Raw genomic sequence first — 18,984 nt, forward strand, 5'->3', positions numbered from 1 at the left:
ACCTGTTTTCCCAAAGCCCCTCCAACAAAAAGGCTTTTTATCTACATACACCATATTCCTTATAGAGCCAAATTTGGGGGGGGGTGCCAAGGGAGTGATTCCCAAATCTCTCAATTGTAAAAGCCTACATGTTGTGCTAGATTCCCGTCTTCTCTTCTATGGGGCTCAGTTCTTTCCCTTACCTATTTTTCAGGGCCTGAGTGAGGTTTAAAGGAAAGAAAACTGACACTTAGAGACAGGTTGTAGAAAAACGAATATTTTATTGAAACCATTTCTCAATTAACAATGTCTCAAAGTACAATTTGACTCAAAACTGTCCAACCAGCCTCAACTCCTAGTCAAAGAACCCAAATGCACAGGAGGGGAGGGAAGGCAAGACCACTAGAGGTCCCTGTTTCTGCCAATGTGGCAAAAAAAAAAGACAAAAGAAAGAACGAAAGAGAGAAAAGAAATGGAGACACAGACACAACATGGCTTCCCTCCAGCTGCAGTAATGTTCCTTAGCCCCTGGTGTAGAACACTGGAGTTGGGCTCTGCCAGGGCAAAGCCGGATCTACAGCAGAGGCTACAAACATTCACCCTTCAGGAACTGACTTGACACCCACCACCCCTACTTGCACCTTGTGGCTTCCCTGGCATTCTGGAGGAAACAAAGGCATTGGGCAGTCTTGCCATGGTCTTCCCCCCACCCAAGGGCTGGGGCTCACAGTAGAAAGCACATTTTGGTCTGCCCAGGGGGAGGCTGTGCCTGGGAGACAGTGGCAGAAGGGGAGATCAAATAACTAGGACATACGGGAGACAGAACCAGAGAGATGTCACCCCGTACCTACCCTCCTTAGTCAGTATCATTCCTACCTACCCATCCACAACCCAAACTTGGTTTTCCTACCTATATCTACGCCCACAGTGAATGACCTCAGTCCACCTCATTCCTCCAAAACAGAACTTCTGGATTTCTAACTCACCCATCCCTGCTTCCCTGTGTCAGCTATGGGGGATGTCCTAGGGTGTATATGGGTCAATTTATGCCTCACCTCCTAACCCCCTGCTCCAATATGAACTGAGGCCATGGGCAAGAGAGCAGAGGCCTGATCTAGCGACACCTGGGAACAAATGCAACTGGGCTGGCTCTTTCAGGGGAAAGAACATGGGTGGTGGTGGGTGGAGGGGAAGGAAGAAGACAGGGTATGGATAGGAAGCCAGATACCCAACTTAGTGACCAAGAGGACACTGTCTTCTTTAGTCTCCCTCCCTCCCCTCCCTGTAAATAAGTGCACATGGGACAGCATTTTGTTTAGTGGCCATGGAGATCTGGAGAGAAAGTGGGGAACAGGGAGGGTGGGGAGATCCAGAGGGGAAGATCAGACACCCCCAGGCCAGCAGTCTCATCTCTCCTGGAGCCCTCCCCACCATTCCTCACCTCTCCCACAGGCAGACCTTTATTTCCAAGGGTACAAACAGGAGTCCCTCCCTTTCCTGAAGTACCCTTGCACCCAGCCCATCTCAGCTGCCTCTTCTCATGCTAGTCCCTGCCCACCTGCCAGCACAGCAAGAGAACTTGGGGTGATTTTGAAACATTCACGATGTTGAGTTGCCAGGGCCTGTGAAAGAGGTCATAGCTCCAATGTAACTCCTAACATCCCCCACCAGAAGTAAAAAGGAGCTGGGGGCTGCTTCTTCATTCTCCCTCCTCAGGGACCCCTGGGAGAAGACCCGTCCCCTTCCCCCCCAATGGACAATAAATAGAGGTGGCTGGGAGGAGGGGGATGACAGGGGAGGGGGCAGCTATAGCTCATCATTTGACCGGGTCTCCTGTGGCCGTGGTGGCTGCTCCTTCTGCTCTGAATCTATAGAGGGAAGAAGGAAAGAGTGAATGAGGAAGGGGCACAAGGACATTGTCTCTTCCGATGATTGTCTCTTCCGATGATTGTCTCTTCACTGATGATTCCCCAGAGACTTCTATCCCTCCACCCAATGAGACATGTGCTAAACTCAAGGCTCACCTGCCCCTGGTCCACTCAATTCCAAAGGCTCAGTATCCCCTAGATCAAGCCCTACAGTGGGAAGAGAAAGGGTCAGCACCAGTTCAGAGGGGATGGGAGAGGCAAGCTCTAAGCCTCTTTCCTGACCCTGCTCACCTAAGTCAGGAATCTTCGCTTTTTCCTCAGCAGTAGGTGGCTCTAGGATAGGCTCCACATCTTCATCTGGGGGTCACAGGGAAGGGTAAGAAATGAGAGGGAAGGTGGCTCCAGGAGAGGTCACATGCCTTCCCCCCACCCCAAAGAGCCACAGGGTATGGCCGGGCATCTCTTACCCAGTGGTGGAATGACCTTCTCCTCCTGGGCACTGGCATTTTGATTTTGTGTCGGGTCAGTCTGGGTCTTGTTCTGGTCCCGGGGCCGAGGCCGGGGCTTGGTGAATTTGGCCTTATTGAGCAGGTACTGAACTTCGCGGTCCAAAGCCAACATCTTCGCCTCAATGTCCTTAGACAGCAAAACCGGCTTCTCGGTGGTGGGGAGTTTGGCTTGTTCTGCCAAAGTGGCATTCTTCCAGGCCTGGGGATTGCAGACAGGGCTCTGTCAGCAGATAGCCTGGTGCCGAGGGTGGGAGCCTACCTAGGCACTGATATCCAACAGTGCGGCTGGCTCTTAGAGTTTGGGCCCATATCATTGTTACAGGTACTGAGAGGCTGAGTGACCTCGCCCAGGGTCACAGAATCCTATGTGTCAGAGACAAGTCTTGAACCCAAGTCTTCTGGACTCTGAGTCCAGCCCTCTGTCGGCCAAACCATGCTGCCTTTCTCTGTTAGCACTGGCTAGGTCAATTTTTGACAGTTTTTTTTCCATCCTAAAGAATATAAACTCTTACTGATTTTGTATTAGTACCTCTAGTGCCTAGCAGAAGACCAACACAGAGCAGGCTCTTATGTGCTTGTTGAAATAAAGAGAACTTTCATCATATCATACCCCTGCACAAATCTTTAATAGGTACCTGCTGATTGCCTGGCTCTTTGTGCACTGCTGTTCTCTCCAGCTCCAACAAGAGAGGAAAAGAAAAAAATATCCACCTTCCAAAACACCTCCCTTTCCTTATCCTTCCACTTTTCCCCTCTAAGGCTCCTGATCATTGAGTCTGCACTCACTGCCTCTACTTCTTCCCCTCCCCAACCCCTAGTGCTCAGGCCCATCCCTGTCCTGAGAGGCCTCCCACATGCAGCTGCCCCTGTGTCCATCCTCATCCTGCCCGACCTTCTTGTGGCTCATGATCTCCATTTAACCACTTGTCTATAACAGCTTCTTGTAAGGGGGAAATCTCAACATGAAACTGCATGATGCTAACTTTTAAACCTCGGCATTTGGATTTGAACAATCTGTGGCACAAATACGGGGTGGGGGGAAGGATTATGATTAGAGCAGCTTGTGTGGAAAAAAGACCCAGAGGCATCAGGGCACAAACTCCCTTGTTGAGTGTATACAAATTCTACTTGACAGAGGCAACCCCACCCCCAAAAAACCAAATGTCATCTTAAGACAGCACCAAGAGAGATAATGCCTTGATCAAGAGACTGTATGTATGCTGTCCTCGTCAGGCCCTGTCTTGAATGTAGTGGTCAGTTCTATGCACAGTTTAGAAGGGATGCTGAGGGGATCTGAATCCACATTACCCAAGACTCAGCTGAAGGAAATGGGGAGGACCTGTTCATTTAGAGACAGATCTGGTCCAACCTACTTATTTTGCAAATGAGGAAACAGAGGCTGGGAGAAGGCTGGTTTTGGAGAAGCTGAGTTGGCTTGCGAGGGCGGAGAAGTGATGGTGGAACTTAAAAGGGCCTTCAGATGGAAGAGGGATCAGACATGTTCCATCCGGCTGAGAACCAGAGTGGAGTTATAGAGAGTAGATTCTGGCTCAAATTAAAAAGGAAAAGATGTCCAAAAATGGGGCTGGCTGCCCCAAAACTCCGAGCCCCCCATCAGTGAAGGGCTTCAGGGGAAAGCTGGATGACCTCCATGGTCCCTTCCAGCCTAGAGACTCTGGGGTCCACCCCCTGCACCTACTTCACTGAAATTTCCTGGTGCTTATCCCGTCAGTGCTTTAAGCATTTAATAATATACTTTATTCGAGGGTTCACTGGTTTTGGGAAGGACTGTTCTTTATCAAGATAAGCTAGTCTTGTTTCCTTATCTAGACAGTAAATTCCCTGAGGGTGGTGTAATGTCATATTTCTCTCGGATCCCTCCAGCCCTAGCACAGGGCTTCTGCAGCCTTCTCTCAGGACCCTCAGTGGGGACTGCTGCTCTCCTGCCTCTCTCATTTGCTCCCAGGTTTCCAATCACTAGCCTTTGCTCCAGACCTACACACCCAAAGCTCAGCATTCCCTGCCATCCCTCACCTCCCATGGCCAATCTGTTCCCAGTTCCTTCCCATTCTGCTCCACAATGTTTCACATTTATTATCCCTTCCTCTTTTTTCTCACGGCCATCACCCTAGGAGCACAGGGCCATATCATACCTTCCCTAGATGGCTGTGGCAGCCTCCTACTCTGTCCCTACCTTCACTTTCCCACCTCTAATCCATCCTTCACAGGGATGCCAGATTAATCTTCCTTAAGCAGAAGAACTAATCATATCACTTCTCTGCTCAAAGTCTTTCACTGGCTCCCTATTACTTATTGAATGAAAGGTTATACTTGTTATCCTGGCATTCAATGCCCTCACAATCTTTTGCCTTGTGTGTGCTCAAAGTTCCCATCATATTGGACTATCTGGATGTCTTGTGCTTTCCTGTTTCTAACTCTTTACTCATACTATTCCCTACCCCAGAGAAGCCCTCTTTCACACTGAGACCTCACCTGTCTTTCAAATTCCACCTCATCCATGAAGCATCTTTCCAATCTCTGTTAGGAAAAACATTTCTTTCCACAGCCCTCCAACCGCACTCACCAGCTACATCCTGTTTTTGTATTTTAGCTTCGTGGGGTACTCCTCTCCTGGAGCACTAACTTATGAAGGCAGAGATCTGGTCTTTCTCGTCTTTGTATAGATAAAAGGCTCCCAACACTTTTCACAGAATGATCAAAATGCAAGATGGCCAGCCTGGGAATCAGGAAGACTTGGGACTCAAAATCTGCCTCGGTCACAACATTCGATCCTTCCCTGTGAGGGAAGTATTATTCTCCACATTTTACAGATGAGGGTACTGAGAGTGAAGAGCAGTGAAGTGACTTGGCCAGGGCCACACAGCCAGGCAACGCTAGAGACAAGCTTTGACTTCAAGTCTCTGACTCCAGCTCCAGCCCTGTCTCTACCAAACCTCACTGCTGAGTCTTGACCTCTCCTGACATGGTCAGCCTCGCCGCATGCCCATGCTTGGTGGGTAGTACACCTGGATTAATTACCCCTGTCTCATTGATGACTTTCTCCAGTGTGCTCAGCTCCACTTCTGTGAAAATCTGGTCCATCTCTGGGATTAGCCGGGCACCCCTAGAAATCAAACAAGAGCTCGTCAGCTCAGAGATAGAGGGCTAGGAAGGAGTAGAAAGAGGAAAAGATATGAGTAGAAAACATCTGAGAGGATGAGAGCGTAGCACAAAGAAGGCTAGATGGACAATCAGGGGAGCCACTTGAATCCTGGCCATGGGTCAGTCCCCTCCATAAAATACTGGCCTGTCAAAGAATTGGAAATGGAGGGGATGCCCATCAATCGGGGAATGGCTGAGTAAGTTGTGGTATATGAATGTAATGGAATACTATTGTGCTATAAGAAATGATGAACAGGCTGACTTCAGAAAAACCTGGAAAGACTTATATGGTCTGATGCTGAGTGAAGTGAGCAGAACCAAGAGAACGTTGTACATGATAACAGCCACATTGTGTGATGACTAATATTGATAAACTTAACCCTTCTCAGCAATACAAGGATCTAAAACATTCTCCAAAAGTCTCAGGATGGAAAACGCTATCCACATCCAAAGAAAGAACTATGGAAGTTGAATCGCTATCTCTTTTTCTTCCTCTCTTCTGTTGAGTTTGGTTTCCTCTTTCTGATGGTTCCTCCTATTGGCTTTAATTTTTACTTACAATATCACTAATGTGAAAATATGTTTAAAAGGAATGTAAATGTATAGCCTATTATCAGATTGTGCGCTGTCTTGGGGAGGGTGGTGGGGAGGAAGGGGGAGAAAAATTTTAAACTCAAAAGCATATGGAAGTGATTGTTGATAGATCAAAATAAATTAATAAAAGGAAAAATAAAATAAAATACTGGCCTGAGATGTAAGGATCTCTGACGCTTTATGAATGCCGGGAGTCAGGGTGGTCAGAGATAGAGGAAGGCAGGAGAGGGCGGGGCAGACACAAGGGATGTGGGGCCTTGGTTGCTTGCCTGAGGAAGATGTTGGAATGGTTGAGGAGGCTATCCAGGGCTGCCAGCCGCTCAGGCCACTTCTTCCGCTCTTCCACACGGAAAAAAAGCCCCCGACATAGCTTCTTCAGCTCGGCCAGCTTCTCTTTCAGATCCTGATGGAAGGCAGCAGGCAAGAACAATGGCCCTAGAGGTCCCAGCCTCCACTATTCTGAGTACATCCCCTTACACACCTGAGAATCGTGGCCCCTGCCCCACCCTTAGCAACTCTATTATTTTATGGGGAGAGGTTGGGGGTGGTGGAGGGGATCGGACATCTTTTTGGACCCCTGTGCTCCTCACCTTGGTGCTGGCACCATAACCCTCATCCTCCAGCCAGGTAGAGGCTGAGCTTAGCTTCCCAGCGATCTCCTCTCGTTCTTCCAAGGTGGATACCTCCTGGTACTCTGGCTGGTAGAGCTTGTCCTGGGGACACAGAAGACATCCTTGCTGAAAGCGGAGCTGAGATGACCTCCCATTCCTGCAGGCTGCCTCGCTTACCCTCTTCCACACCACTGACCTGGGTTTCAAAGATGAAGGCCTCCAGACTGTTGGCTGACTTCTCCCTTTCCTGTTTTTCCAAGTCTCGAAGTGTCAACTCCTGAAGTCTGGGGAGGGAATGGGGGTCAAAAAGGTGTGCGTAAGCTCCAGGAAGAGGCAGTCAGATGGCCACCCTGCTACCCATGCACCCCTTGCCGAGACTCACTTGTGCACAGAACGTGCCAGCTCATCCTCTGAGAGGTCAGGAAGGTCAAGCACAGACAGCTCAACTCCAATTTCCTCGACCATCTTCTGCTTTCGGGCCACCTTTGGCTTCTTTTCCTCCTCAGGAGCCTGAGCTTTGCCCTCAGGCCCTGGCTCCCCTTGGTCACTTGGTTCCTGGGAATTGGAAGGAATGGCTCATACCCAAGCAGCCAGGACTGATCCTCCTGCTCTCCAGGCCTCCTGGTGATCTGAATTCTCCCCTTAAAGCTCACCTGGGCCTCAGTTTTTTCTGCATCGGCCTTCTCTGGTTCAGCCTCTCCCTTGGGGGCCTCGCCATCGACCGGCTCAGGGGTTGGAGGCTTAGTGTCCCCTTCGCCTGGGGTCTTGGCTTCCTCTTTGAGTTCTGCCTGCTCCCCAGGTTCCTCCTTGCTCCCCTCAGCTGGAGTCTCCTCTTCTTCCTAAAGCAGAGGGGAAGAGAAACACACCATCCCAGAGACTATTGGCTGGGCCCAGTCATAGACCCTGAACTCACAGCTTAGGTCACTAGCCAGCAAAGACGCAGAAACACAAAAGGAGCCTACAAGACCCCCAGAATGACTGGGGTTATTACTGATGCTGGCTCTAAGGAGGAGGAGGCTTGGGTAGTGGGCTTAGCCCCCGGCTTACAGCCTTCCTCTCCACTTCATCACCTGCACAGTCCTCTGGGGAATTCAGTATTTGATCCCCTCCAACAAAAGGAGCACAGAGCTCTCTAACCTGATTGACAAGACAGCCCTCTTACCACACACACACACACACACACCCCCCCACCCACACCCAGTTGTGTCACAGAACACCATTTCCAAAACTGTGAAACAGGAAATTCCCCTCTTAACAACCTATCCTACCTTTCCATTCCCTCAGTCGCCCTAAATCTGCACTTCATTCCCATACAACTCTTTCAAGAACACTTGAGCTAAGTAACAAAGATAAGATAAAATAAGATAAAAATGTAAGAGGGGAAGATGGGTTAAAAATATGAGAATGACAGGTCCCTGGCCAGGTATAAAGCATGCCCAACGAGAACTCATAAGAATCTATTTGTCCATAGTCTTGCAAAACAAAACACACCATCACATCTTAACACCCATTTTCTTCTGTTGATGCTGCACAGCAGCAAAAACCACCCTATGGAGAATTAAAAACTGGTTGCCATCCAAAGGGCAATGGCACCGTGGGCCTGAAGAAGTTGCTACATGTTAGAACACGTTGGGCACGAGAAGCAGTACAAAAAATATCCAAGAGAGAGACAGAAAAGCACAACTACAAGAGCGTGTGAGAGTGCCACAGAGCAAGATGGATGGGGACCGGATGGAGAACGTGGGTGCTGCCCTGGCACCCACATTATGTCCAGACTTAGAGGAACGTCCCCAATATGTTCAATGGACTCCCCTGTGTCAGATTTACAGGAGGATGTAAACAAGGGTCACAGATGAGGGGCTGTGTGCATGGGCTCCGGTCCCCTGAAGTATTTTTCTATCAAGAACAATACTCCCTGGGTTAGAAAGGATGAGAACAAGAGTGACTAAGAAAGATCTGAAAACCAGAATTAAGTAAGGAGAGAATGAGAATACTTGTGCTGCCCCGGACACGTTCAAGCCAACAGCCTCAGACATGCCAACCACATCCCAGGATACTAAGAAAACTCCAGAGCTGAGGGTAGTCAGCACTGAAAGAACTTTGGGTTACAGGCCTAGAGCAGGGAAGTTATTTGATTTTCAAAAAAGGAAGGAGTTGAGTCTGCAAACCACATGCCAGTGAGCATGTCTTGGATTCTGGCAAAATCAAAGAACACTTTATTCAAAGATAAGAATGACTAAAATCTAGAAACGCAGCAATGCAGAGAGCCAGTGAGGCTTCATGAGGAAGAGGGGACACCAGGGAACTCAGAGCCCTGATAGCCCACCCAGGTCTACAGGAGGAGATGAGCAGAAAGGTTTTTTTCTTCAAGCTATTCAGTATGAGCATAATGATCTACTATCATCTATATCATTTACTTCTGGATTACATTTGTCTTGTGAAAATGCAGCCAGAGAAAGAAAAAAAAGGGGGGGATACTGTGACAGAAGATAACTGGACAACCTGCCCCTTTGTGGAGGTGGGGGAGGCCACAGGTGTCACATACTGCACATATCTGGACTTTTTTCCAATATATTGATCAGTTGTGATAATTTTTTTCCTTTTTTTTTGTCTTACAAATTATTTGTCGTATAGGATGACTATTGTGGAGAGGGAAATACTGGGGGAATTTATGGTGATATACACACAACACACACAAAAAGACCAATAAAAATATTATTTCAGAAAAAAAGGATAGGCCCCAGTCACCCTGGATAGACTTCTGATGACAAATTCATGGAAAGGCATGGACCAAGGCTTGCAGAAGGGACAGGCTTGATCCACTGGAGGACCACAGTAAATTAACACTTCCTAATAATGAGAGTTCTCCCAAAGGGGAATTGACTCTCTTGAAAGGTAGCATGTTACCCCCTCACAGAGAGGTCTTTAAGCCAAGATCACTGACTGGGGAGGAGATTCTTTTCAGAAAAAGCCCCTGAGGTCCTGCCTATCTCTGAGATGCTGCTCCCCTCCATTCTTCCTTCTCCTGCCATCTCACCCTCACCCTCTGGGAACAATAATCAGGTAAGAACTACCATTACTTCCGGAAAGGGCATGACTCCCATAAGGCTGCACCCATCAACCTCATGAACTGACTGAAACACTCCAGCCACCTCTCTCCCATTAGAAATTCCTCGATGGCAGGGCTCACTCATTCTTTTATTTCTATCTCCAACACTAAAGCACAGAACTTAGAACATGATAAGTGCTTAAATGTTTCTGATTCATTCATTCTCCCCACATCCAGCCCTGACCCATGGTCTGCCTCTTTAATAATCCATTAGCTACCTCCCACCTTCCCAGTCCTACTTGCCAACCTGGTAACCCTAAACCCCAGGTTAGACCCTTCTGCCAAGCCCAAGACGTGAACCTGTGAACTGGCCTTTCTTACTGAATAAGAGAAAACCATCTTAAGGATGGGCCTTAGCAGTCCAGAGATACATCAAGCCAGCTGGCTTCACTGGGTTACTTCCAGAACTCCCACGGCATAGCAGAGTCCCATGTTCTAAACAATATTTAATCAAATTAACAGGTCTTTGTGAAAGCAAACAACTTAGAAAGATTTATATCCTAGTGATACAAACGGATGAGGAGCATAACCTTAAAATAAACACAGAGTTTTTTTTGGTTTTGGTTTTTTTTAACACGAAGTTTTAATTGGACAGAACTAATCTAATTCAACTCCTTTCTGGGTATCTCCAACAAAACAGTCAATGAAACCCTTGCATAAACAATTCCAACAATGAGGGTCTCTGTCTCAAGGCTGTCTGTCTCTTCCATAGCTGGACAGCCCTAGTTAAAATAAAGTTCATCCTTGTATTTAAAAAAAGCTGTCTCCCACATTTGAAACCTTGAGGTTGTACTTGGCTATTAAACAGGAGGGAGAAAAAAGTGAGCTACCAGGTACTGCGGATCCTGTCTTTGCAATCTCTCTTATTTCCGTCCCTTCCTCTCTACCCACAGCAGTCACCCGAATTCAGGATCTCATTACTTACGACTATGATAACTTTCAAACAAAAGCTTGGCATGACAACAGTCCTTTGCTTTCACCCTCTGGATGCACTCTACCACGGCAAAATCCCAGAATTGTTTTGTACCAGCCCCAGATGGTCCCTGAGTTTGGACAAACACCTGGAGGAACCATGTTCTGGTCATGAAGCCCTGCTATGCATCAAACTCATCTCACTGTTGCTGTTATCCCTCACTGTCAGGGCTACTACTCACTGCGTAGCCACTGCTATATGTATTAAGGTTTGGCTTCACTAAAGCCGCTCTTCTCCTAGAGAAGACTTTGGCACATGTGTCTAGTTTCCCTCCTCCAATGGAACAAAGAAAGATTTTTGCTTATGAAAAAAAAAAAAACCCCCAAAACCAAAAACATTTGCTCAACCGAACTGGCTCAAGGTTCACTATGGCTGGGAGTTTATAGGAGAGGGCGGAGTCCCAGGCTCACCTGCACAGTGTCTGTCCCATTCTCCTTGGCCTCTGGGGTGGAGCCGCCTCCAAAAAGGCTGGAAATGGTGTTGCCAAGTTCTAGGAGCAACAGGGTGCAGGATCAGAGGACTGTAAGGCAGGACTACTACCCTTTCCACTTGTAACCCACCAGGTGTTCCCCCAGGCCCATGCCCACCAACACGAACCCTCCACACCAAGTCCCCAGTCTGGCCCCTTCCTTACTGGTGAGAGTGGACTCCTCTTCAGGCCGGTCCTCCACTGTTGTCTCAAATACAGACTCCACCTAGAAACAGCACCAGGACTGTATGGAGCTTCCCCAAAAACCCCTATACAGGTCAGATTTTCATTTGTATTTGGCCCTTTTTGGTTTTTTTCCTTAGTATGTCTTATCTCCCTATGCAGTCAGGCATTTTCTGGTGTCCTAATACCTATTCCAGTGCCCAGGACAGGGCTTTACCTCCCAAAGAGCTGGCCAAGGGTTGAATGGATGTTGGTTTCCCCCCCTTTTCTCCATCAAAAGCTAATCCCTTACCCGATCCAGACTCAGGACGCCACTCTCATCCAGGTTGAAGTGGGCCTTGATACCCTTGGACTCATAGTCAGGATACTTCTTAAAGCTTTCCCCGACTCCTTTCAGTTTCACTGTGGTCAGGTTCAGGGAGCCAAACACCCTGAGGAAGGGGAGGAGGGGGAGTTACCAGGAGATCACACTATACCCTCAGCTCCAAAGTGGCCCAAGACAAATCTCCCCCACCCCCACCCTCACACCCCACGCTGTCTGGAGTGCAGGATTTCTGAGAGGCTTGCTGTTTAGTCTACGAAGATGGATTACAGACTTTCTAAGGCCCCTTTCAACTCTAAGGATTATTTTGGGTTTTTTTTTTTTTTGGCAATTGGTGTTAAGTGACTTGCCCAGGGTCACACAACTAGTAAGTGTCAAGTGTTTGGTCTGAGGCCGGATTTGAACTCAGGTCTTCCTGACTTCAGGGTTGGTGCTCTATCCATCATGCCACCTAGCTGCCCCTATTATTTTGGTTTTATGGTCTATATGAATTCTTGCTTCCCCTATCACTTTCTGTATGCCTAGGCCTGCCTCACACTCAATTCCTTTCTTTCAGAGCATCAATTTAAAAGTATTTTGTAAACAGACATACTAAACAGTTTGAAATACATTTAAACCAAGAAACTCAAAACATTCCCCTATTAAAAGGAACATCATCTTGCCCATCAATTAGGGAATGGCTGAACAAGTTGTAGTATATGAATGTAATGGAATACTATTGTGCTATAAGAAATGATGAACAGACTGACTTCACAAAAACCTGGAAAGACTTGTATGGTCTGATGCTGAGTGAAGTGAGCAGCACCAGAAGAACACTGTAGACAGTAGTAACAGCCACACTGTTTGATGACTAATATTGATAGACTTAACCCTTCTCGGCAATACAAGGATCTAAGACATCTCCAAAAGCCTCATGATGGAAAAAGCTATCTACATCCAAAGAAAGAACTATGGAGTTTGAATGCAGATTGAAGCATACTATTTGCTCTTTTTTCTTCTGTTGCGTTTTGTTTTCTATTCTAATTCTTACTTACAACATCACTAATGTGAAAATGCTTAATAGGAATGTATACGTATAGCCTATATCAGATGGTGTGCTGTCTTGCAGAGGGAGGGGGAGAAAAATTTAAAACTCAAAAGCTTATAGAAGTGATTGTTGATAAATCAAAATAAATTATTTTTTTAAAAAAGAAGCATCACCTATGTAGGGTTTAGCAAACAATTTCTGAGTTTGACAATAGTTGTTTCACTGCAATTTAAGTGTTCAATAACCTATTTCTTTAAATGATCTGAATTTAGAAATTCTTATTGAATTCCTCTGGACACTGGGTCTCCATGCCCTCCTCTCATTAAAAGGGTTCAGTCTCCCAGAAGCCTTCCTCCCATCACTCTGCAGTCCCAGTCCTCCGACCCACATGCCATGACCCATATCTCATGTCTCTTCACCTAAGATCCTCAGGCCCCAAGAAGCCCATGTCACCATAGTTCACGTGGAAATGGAAGTCGTCACTGTAGCGGTTAAAAGTAATGACTTTTCGCTGGGGATAGGGTCCCATTCTAGAGAACAGGACCCGTTTGTTATGTTTCAGGCTCCGAGGGCCAGCCTCCTCCACTTCCCTTGTGAATTCTACCTATGAGATGGGAAAAAACAGAGTCAGGGTCTGAGTAAATGAGGAGGTGGGAAAGGAAGGCAAAGCACAGCAAAGCCGGACCATAAGAGACAGGAGGCGAAGACAAAGAGGACCTGTGATTTCACTGGCACCAGAAATTCCTAGACAAGGAAACTTCCTCTACCCACTTAGGTAGACACCTTCTCTGCAATTTATAGAGTCACCTAGAACAGAGGTATCAATCTTGGTCCCACTGGGAAACAATACAACATGAATAATGTTAATTTCTGGTTTTCTAAGTCAACGTAGGCCCACAGGGATCCCTATTTGAGTTTGACCTCACTGGTCCAGAAGACAGTAACTTAGCCAGGGTCACACAGCCAGCATATTTGAGGCAGGGCTTTCAAGCCTAGATCTTCCTGGCTCCAAGAGGGGCCCCTCTATTAGTGTACCCACCGATATGATGTGTGACTGCTCCTTGAGGGCAGGATCTATTGTTGTTTTTGTCCTTGTATCCCTAGCACCTGCCATACTACCTGGCACACAGAAGGTATTCAATAAATACAAACCAGACAGAAAAAAGACTAAAGGAGACAGAGGTTGCCGTCCTTTGAGGTGAGAGGAGAGGCTGGCTCACCTGGATGGGATAGACTGTGGCATCCCGAACGCCGAAGGGCTTCACCTTGAAGGCCTTGCTCAGGGCAGCAGCCTGGTATACAGCCCCCATGGCGGCTGCTTCGTCAGCATTGATGTTCTTCCCCAGCTCCTCCCTGGGGTTGAGGGGCAAGAGGAAGAGAAAGGAGAACGAGGTAGTATTTCTAAACGTTCTGCATAGCCCAGCATGGCACACTTGTCCCCCCCAGCTCCAGTGCTACCTCTTCCCCCAAACCTCCCAGTACTTACTTGCCCACAGCTTTCAACAGCACCTCCTGTACTTTGGGGACCCGAGTGGCCCCGCCCACCAGGATCACTTGCTCAATCTCTTCCTGAGCAGGAGGAAGCACAGAGTTGAATAAGGGAATGAGCAGCCCTCTCCTCCCCAACCACCCTCTCTCCTGCCTGGCAGCTTTCCCTCCCTGGTCTCCCCACTTCGCACACGGCCCCAGGGTTCATCCTTCTCCCTCTCCCCCAGCCCCATCACAATGCCTTACCACCTCCCCTCACCAAGTTCATTTCAGCACTGCTGAGAGCCTGGTGCACAGGCCCAGGCACCCGCTCAAACAGGTCCCCACACAGCTCCTCAAATTCTGCCCGTGTCACTTTTGCTTTGAAGTCCACATCATCCATCAGCCCTTCAATCTGGGGAAGGGACAAAGGACAGTGGTAAAGACTTGTTCCTGAGGATCCCTTTCCTGGGTTTGGCAGGACAGGGAGGGGAGGGAGGAGAGAAGTTTAAAAGTGAGGGATCAGGAAAAGCCAAGGCCCTAAATCTAGTCAAGAGACAGAACTCTGGCCAGGGAGCCTGGCTACCAGAAAGAGAGAAGAATGAGGGGTTGAGGCCTTTCCCAGTCCTTCAAGTGACACCCCAGGTTGGCTGGCACCTGTGCCATGTGGTCAGCGTTAGCACTCAGGATGGTTTTGAGCCGGTTGGCCTCACGAAGCAGCTTGGCCATGGCCCGAGGGTTTCTCTGAACATTCTTTGCCCCCGGTCCCTTTTGTTGCTCATTGAAGAGTTTTGCCAAATGCTTCCGCAGTCGCAGTTCCATCTCCAGACCCCCCAGAGTTCGATCAAACCTAGGTGGGAGGAAGGGAACATGGAGAAGAGAACCCATAACCCCTGTGCCTCCCCTCACTACTTAAAAAACCCAAATCTGCAAGCCTTTTCCCCCGCCCCAAATGTGCTGCCCACTCACCCCACACCACGGATCTGCAGCTGGGGCTGAGTACCAGCTTCCTTGGTTTTCACTGTCTGATAGGTAACGATGGTGCACACAGTACTACCCGCGCCCATGTCATAAAACATCACATTCTGAAGGGAGAGGTCAGCAAACAGGTCAGCACATACTACCTTCTCACCAACAGAGAAACCCAACCAAATTGTTTTTCCAGACTGTCCTAACCCTCAATCTGACAAACACAAGCAAAGGACTCACAAAAGAGTTGTTTCTGCATTCCAACCCCCAAGCCATACCAACTGGAACCTCCCCAGCTTCCCTCCCTTCTTGGTACCTGGGCAGTGGCATTGATGTCTTTGCGTCGGAAGACTCCGTAGCTAAGGGCAGTGGCAGTGTTGGCATTAATGAGCTGTAACACCTTCAGGTCAGCCATACGGGCAGCCTGTAGCACAGCCCGGCGCTCGGCCTGGTTGAAGAACGCTGGCACAGTAATCACTATATCCTTGATAGGCTGTTCTGTGGAGGAGAAAAGAGGGACTCCTGCCACATTCACACATCCTCTCTCCATTTTCACCCGAAATTCCACATTTACTGCCCATACTTGGGTCTACCCATGATCTAGTCAACACCTCCTCCATCCTTGTACCCCAACTCCTTTATCCAGTCCCCCACACTTTCTACCCCCACACCCAAGCCACCAGGCCTCCATCGGCATCCCTGCCACTCACCAGCAAAATCCTCAGCTAGGGAACGAGAGTAATTGAGAACCATGCCCAACACCTCTTCAGGAGAGAACTGTAGCTGCCTAAGGGAAAGATAAGATAGATGATTGAGGGAACAAGCAGACACTAAGTCAGAAGGACTGTTTTCACAGACTTGAAAGGTGTAGAGTAGAGATGGGCACTTTGAGGGAAACCAGTTTGGGTAACTGTTACTATCCACCCCTCCTCCTCCCCTTCACAGAGTAAAAACATTAATAAATGTTTAAGTATTTGCTTAGTGGTCACTCACGGGCTCAGCTGGAATTGAACAGTCTGCCTATGTGGGTCAGTGGCCAGCTCCAGCTCAGGAAAGCGATCTCGGTAAAGTGCCACATGTGGGTTGTCAGCCTTCTTCCCTAGTAGGTCCTGGAAGTACCGAACTGTGGCCTTTGGGTTCTTGATGGCCTGGATGAGGAAAGAGAGAGAGAAGAGTCATGGTAATCCCAAGACACCACTTCTCCAAATCCCTTCACACCCTCTGCCCCTTGGGGTTTAATCAAGTCTGGAAGTATAGTATCAACTGCCCTACACTTTCCATAGACTATGGAGGAGATGATATCGGGAGGCTCCCTACCACCAACGGGAATGGAAGGTCTCTAGCTCACCATGCTTGCTGCACTATCCCCAAAGAATCTTTCATTCTCTTTCAGGACTACGACCACAGGTGTTTTCCTCCGGGATTCCCTGAGAAAAGAGAAGGAAGGGAATCAGAGACCTGAGGTAAAAAAGCTAGAACTCAGGCTCCCTCCCCATGTACAACAAAAATTATGAGGGGCAGCTAGGTGGTGCAGTGGATAGAACACCGGCCCTGAAGTCAGGAGGACCTGAGTTCAAATCTGGCCTCAGACTAAATACTTGACACTTACTAGCTGTGTGACCCTGGGCAAGTCACTTAACCCCAACTGCCTTAAAAAAAAATTATGCAGCTTTTGGAAGAAAAGTACCCCAGATTAAGGTACCATCATACCCTGTCCCTACCAGCCTCTCCTCCCCAAGGGCCTGCCCTCACTTGTTCAGGACGATTTCCATTGGTACACCAGGCTTGACGATTGCCACCTTCATTGATTCACTGCCCAGGTCCACAGACATCACTGCAAGTGTGTCTAGGAGACAGAAAGCACATGAGTGTGTGTATGTGCATAGCTAGAAGAGAGGTGGAATAAAGAAGCAACTTCACCCACCTACTCCAGACTGAGGGAAGAAGGGGGGAATACATACATACCAGTCAACACCAACAGGTTTGCCAAGAACACAGCCACCAGGGCCCAGCAGGGCAGCCACTCAGGTCTCCTCTTTCTGTCCATTTTAGCCACTGAGCGCCTGGTGGGGAAAGAGAAAGTAAAAACCTGAAATTCCAAGGGGGAGGGAGTGGGGGGCAGGTAATGGAGAGCTGTCAGATCCTAACTTATCCTCCCCCACCCCCAACCGCGTCAGAATGTTCTTCTTACCCTGAGGCGACCCGGACTCCTCTCCCCAAATCTGAGGACACCCCTCCCCCCAAAAACAGATCCTACAGTCTAAGCTTAAGAGCAATCAACCCTCAACTCCAGCAAGTAACCCATCAAAAAGGCGGAGGAGGGGTTCCGGGTTGTTACATCCACCTGAGGGGTTGTCAAGCAGGGGGTACCCTAGGAAGGAAGGGGGCAGGGTGGGGCTGGGAGTAATCTGGAGGAGGTGGGGGCTGCCCGGTGCCCAGCAGGTGCCCACTCCCCTCCAGGGAGAATGGACCCCGGGGCCCCAGAGCCGATCTCGACGCCAGTGGCTCCGGGGCAACACGCGGGGCCCCGGCACTCACCACGGGCCGCGCTTGCACGCCGGCTGCACCGGGCCGGCCTTGCTACGCCCCCGTACCGGCTTCTCCGCCCACCCGCCGCGCAACCTCCCGGGTTCGCTCTGCGGGCTCCGGCGCGGGGGCAGCGAGCGCGGCAGACAAAAAACGAGCAAGCCGAGCCCCTCAACCCGTCGCAACTCCCAACCTCGGGCTTGCAAACTGTTACATGAGCCACCAACCTCTCCCCGGCGTCTCGCGCACCAACCGGGCCCGGACGCGGCGCGCGCTCATTGGAGCCTCCGGCACCCGGACCTGCGCCGCGCGCCCAGCCCCACCCCCTCACCGCCCGGCGCGACCTCCTATTGGGCCACGTCGAAGGCCCGCCCCCTGCGCGTCTCGTCCAACCCCTGCCTTGGAGACGGGGGGGAGGGGTGGGGGAGGCCCTCTGCTTTGGGAAACTTCCGGAGCTTCCTTCCCATTGGTCCACATCACAGGATTGAAGGCCGTTCCTCCCTCCCCCTAGTCTCCACTCCCCCTACCCCCCCTCCACCCCCACCCCACTGGCTCCTCTCGATGCTAAGGAACCTGCAGGTCGCTAGAGCGCGTTGCTAACCCAAAAGCTGGAATTGCCTCGGGTTCTTCCAATCAGAAGTCCCTCTGCACCAGGCTGGCTGGGGTTTGGGACGGATGTGCTGCAATACTGTCCCCCATCACTCAACATTTAAAAAGATGTATTTTTCCAATGGCACACCCAGAAGTTTTGCAGTCAAACTTTTGGCATAGAGTAGGGTTGTATGCTGAAGGGTGTCCCAGCCTAGTTTGAGCTCAGATTTATAATGTCTGCTTGGCAAAATCATCTCTGGTCATCCTTGGTTTGCTGCTCCCCCTCTCCTTTACCAACCCTGTGTCTCACCACTCAGATTCAACCCCCCCGGCCTCTTGTCCTGGCTAACATTTATATGGTGCTTACTATGTTCCAGGCATTGTTCTCATCAATTTACAATTATCTCATTTGGTCCTTACAAGAACCCTGGGAGGTAGGGGCTATAATTATCCCCATTTTACCGATGAGGAAACTGAGGCAAATGGGGTCAAGTGACTTGCTCAGGGTCACACAGCTAGTAAGTGTCTGAGGGCACATTTCAACTTGCTCCTCCTGACTCCAGGCCACAGTTCTAGCTCTACCTATTTAAATCCTAACAATCAATTCCAACAGTCAAATCAAAAT

At 49.1% G+C, this 18,984-nt stretch overlaps 1 protein-coding gene across 3 annotated transcripts; it reads right to left on the reverse strand.

Moving 5' to 3' along the window:
* Positions 1–240: 240 nt before the first annotated feature.
* HYOU1 (hypoxia up-regulated 1) lies at positions 241–18,098 on the reverse strand. 3 transcript variants are annotated; one of them, XM_078146888.1, is made up of 26 exons: positions 17,996–18,098; positions 17,208–17,305; positions 16,995–17,088; positions 16,591–16,669; positions 16,236–16,390; positions 15,953–16,029; positions 15,559–15,740; positions 15,243–15,358; positions 14,931–15,123; positions 14,554–14,688; positions 14,293–14,375; positions 14,027–14,159; positions 13,226–13,410; positions 11,750–11,888; positions 11,440–11,500; positions 11,216–11,295; positions 7,377–7,562; positions 7,106–7,278; positions 6,920–7,007; positions 6,703–6,825; positions 6,382–6,515; positions 5,396–5,480; positions 2,315–2,555; positions 2,139–2,204; positions 2,004–2,054; positions 241–1,847 (listed from the first exon to the last, which is right to left on the reverse strand). In XM_078146888.1, exons 2-26 carry the CDS (start codon positions 17,287–17,289, stop codon positions 1,786–1,788), a joined length of 3,003 nt encoding a protein of 1,000 aa, XP_078003014.1. In that variant the 5' UTR covers positions 17,290–17,305; positions 17,996–18,098; the 3' UTR covers positions 241–1,785. The 3 variants fall into 3 exon arrangements, with proteins under 3 accessions (XP_078003014.1, XP_078003012.1, XP_078003013.1); XM_078146886.1 differs by lacking the exon at positions 17,996–18,098 and adding an exon at positions 17,781–17,989; XM_078146887.1 differs by lacking the exons at positions 16,591–16,669; positions 17,208–17,305; positions 17,996–18,098 and having other exon boundaries at positions 16,995–17,066.
* Between the last annotated feature and the right edge of the window lie 886 nt (positions 18,099–18,984).

Source organism: Phascolarctos cinereus, unplaced genomic scaffold (genome assembly GCF_003287225.1).
Source record: "Phascolarctos cinereus isolate Bilbo 61053 unplaced genomic scaffold, phaCin_HiC Scaffold_726;HRSCAF=1367, whole genome shotgun sequence".
NCBI classification, from domain to species: domain Eukaryota; kingdom Metazoa; phylum Chordata; class Mammalia; order Diprotodontia; family Phascolarctidae; genus Phascolarctos; species Phascolarctos cinereus.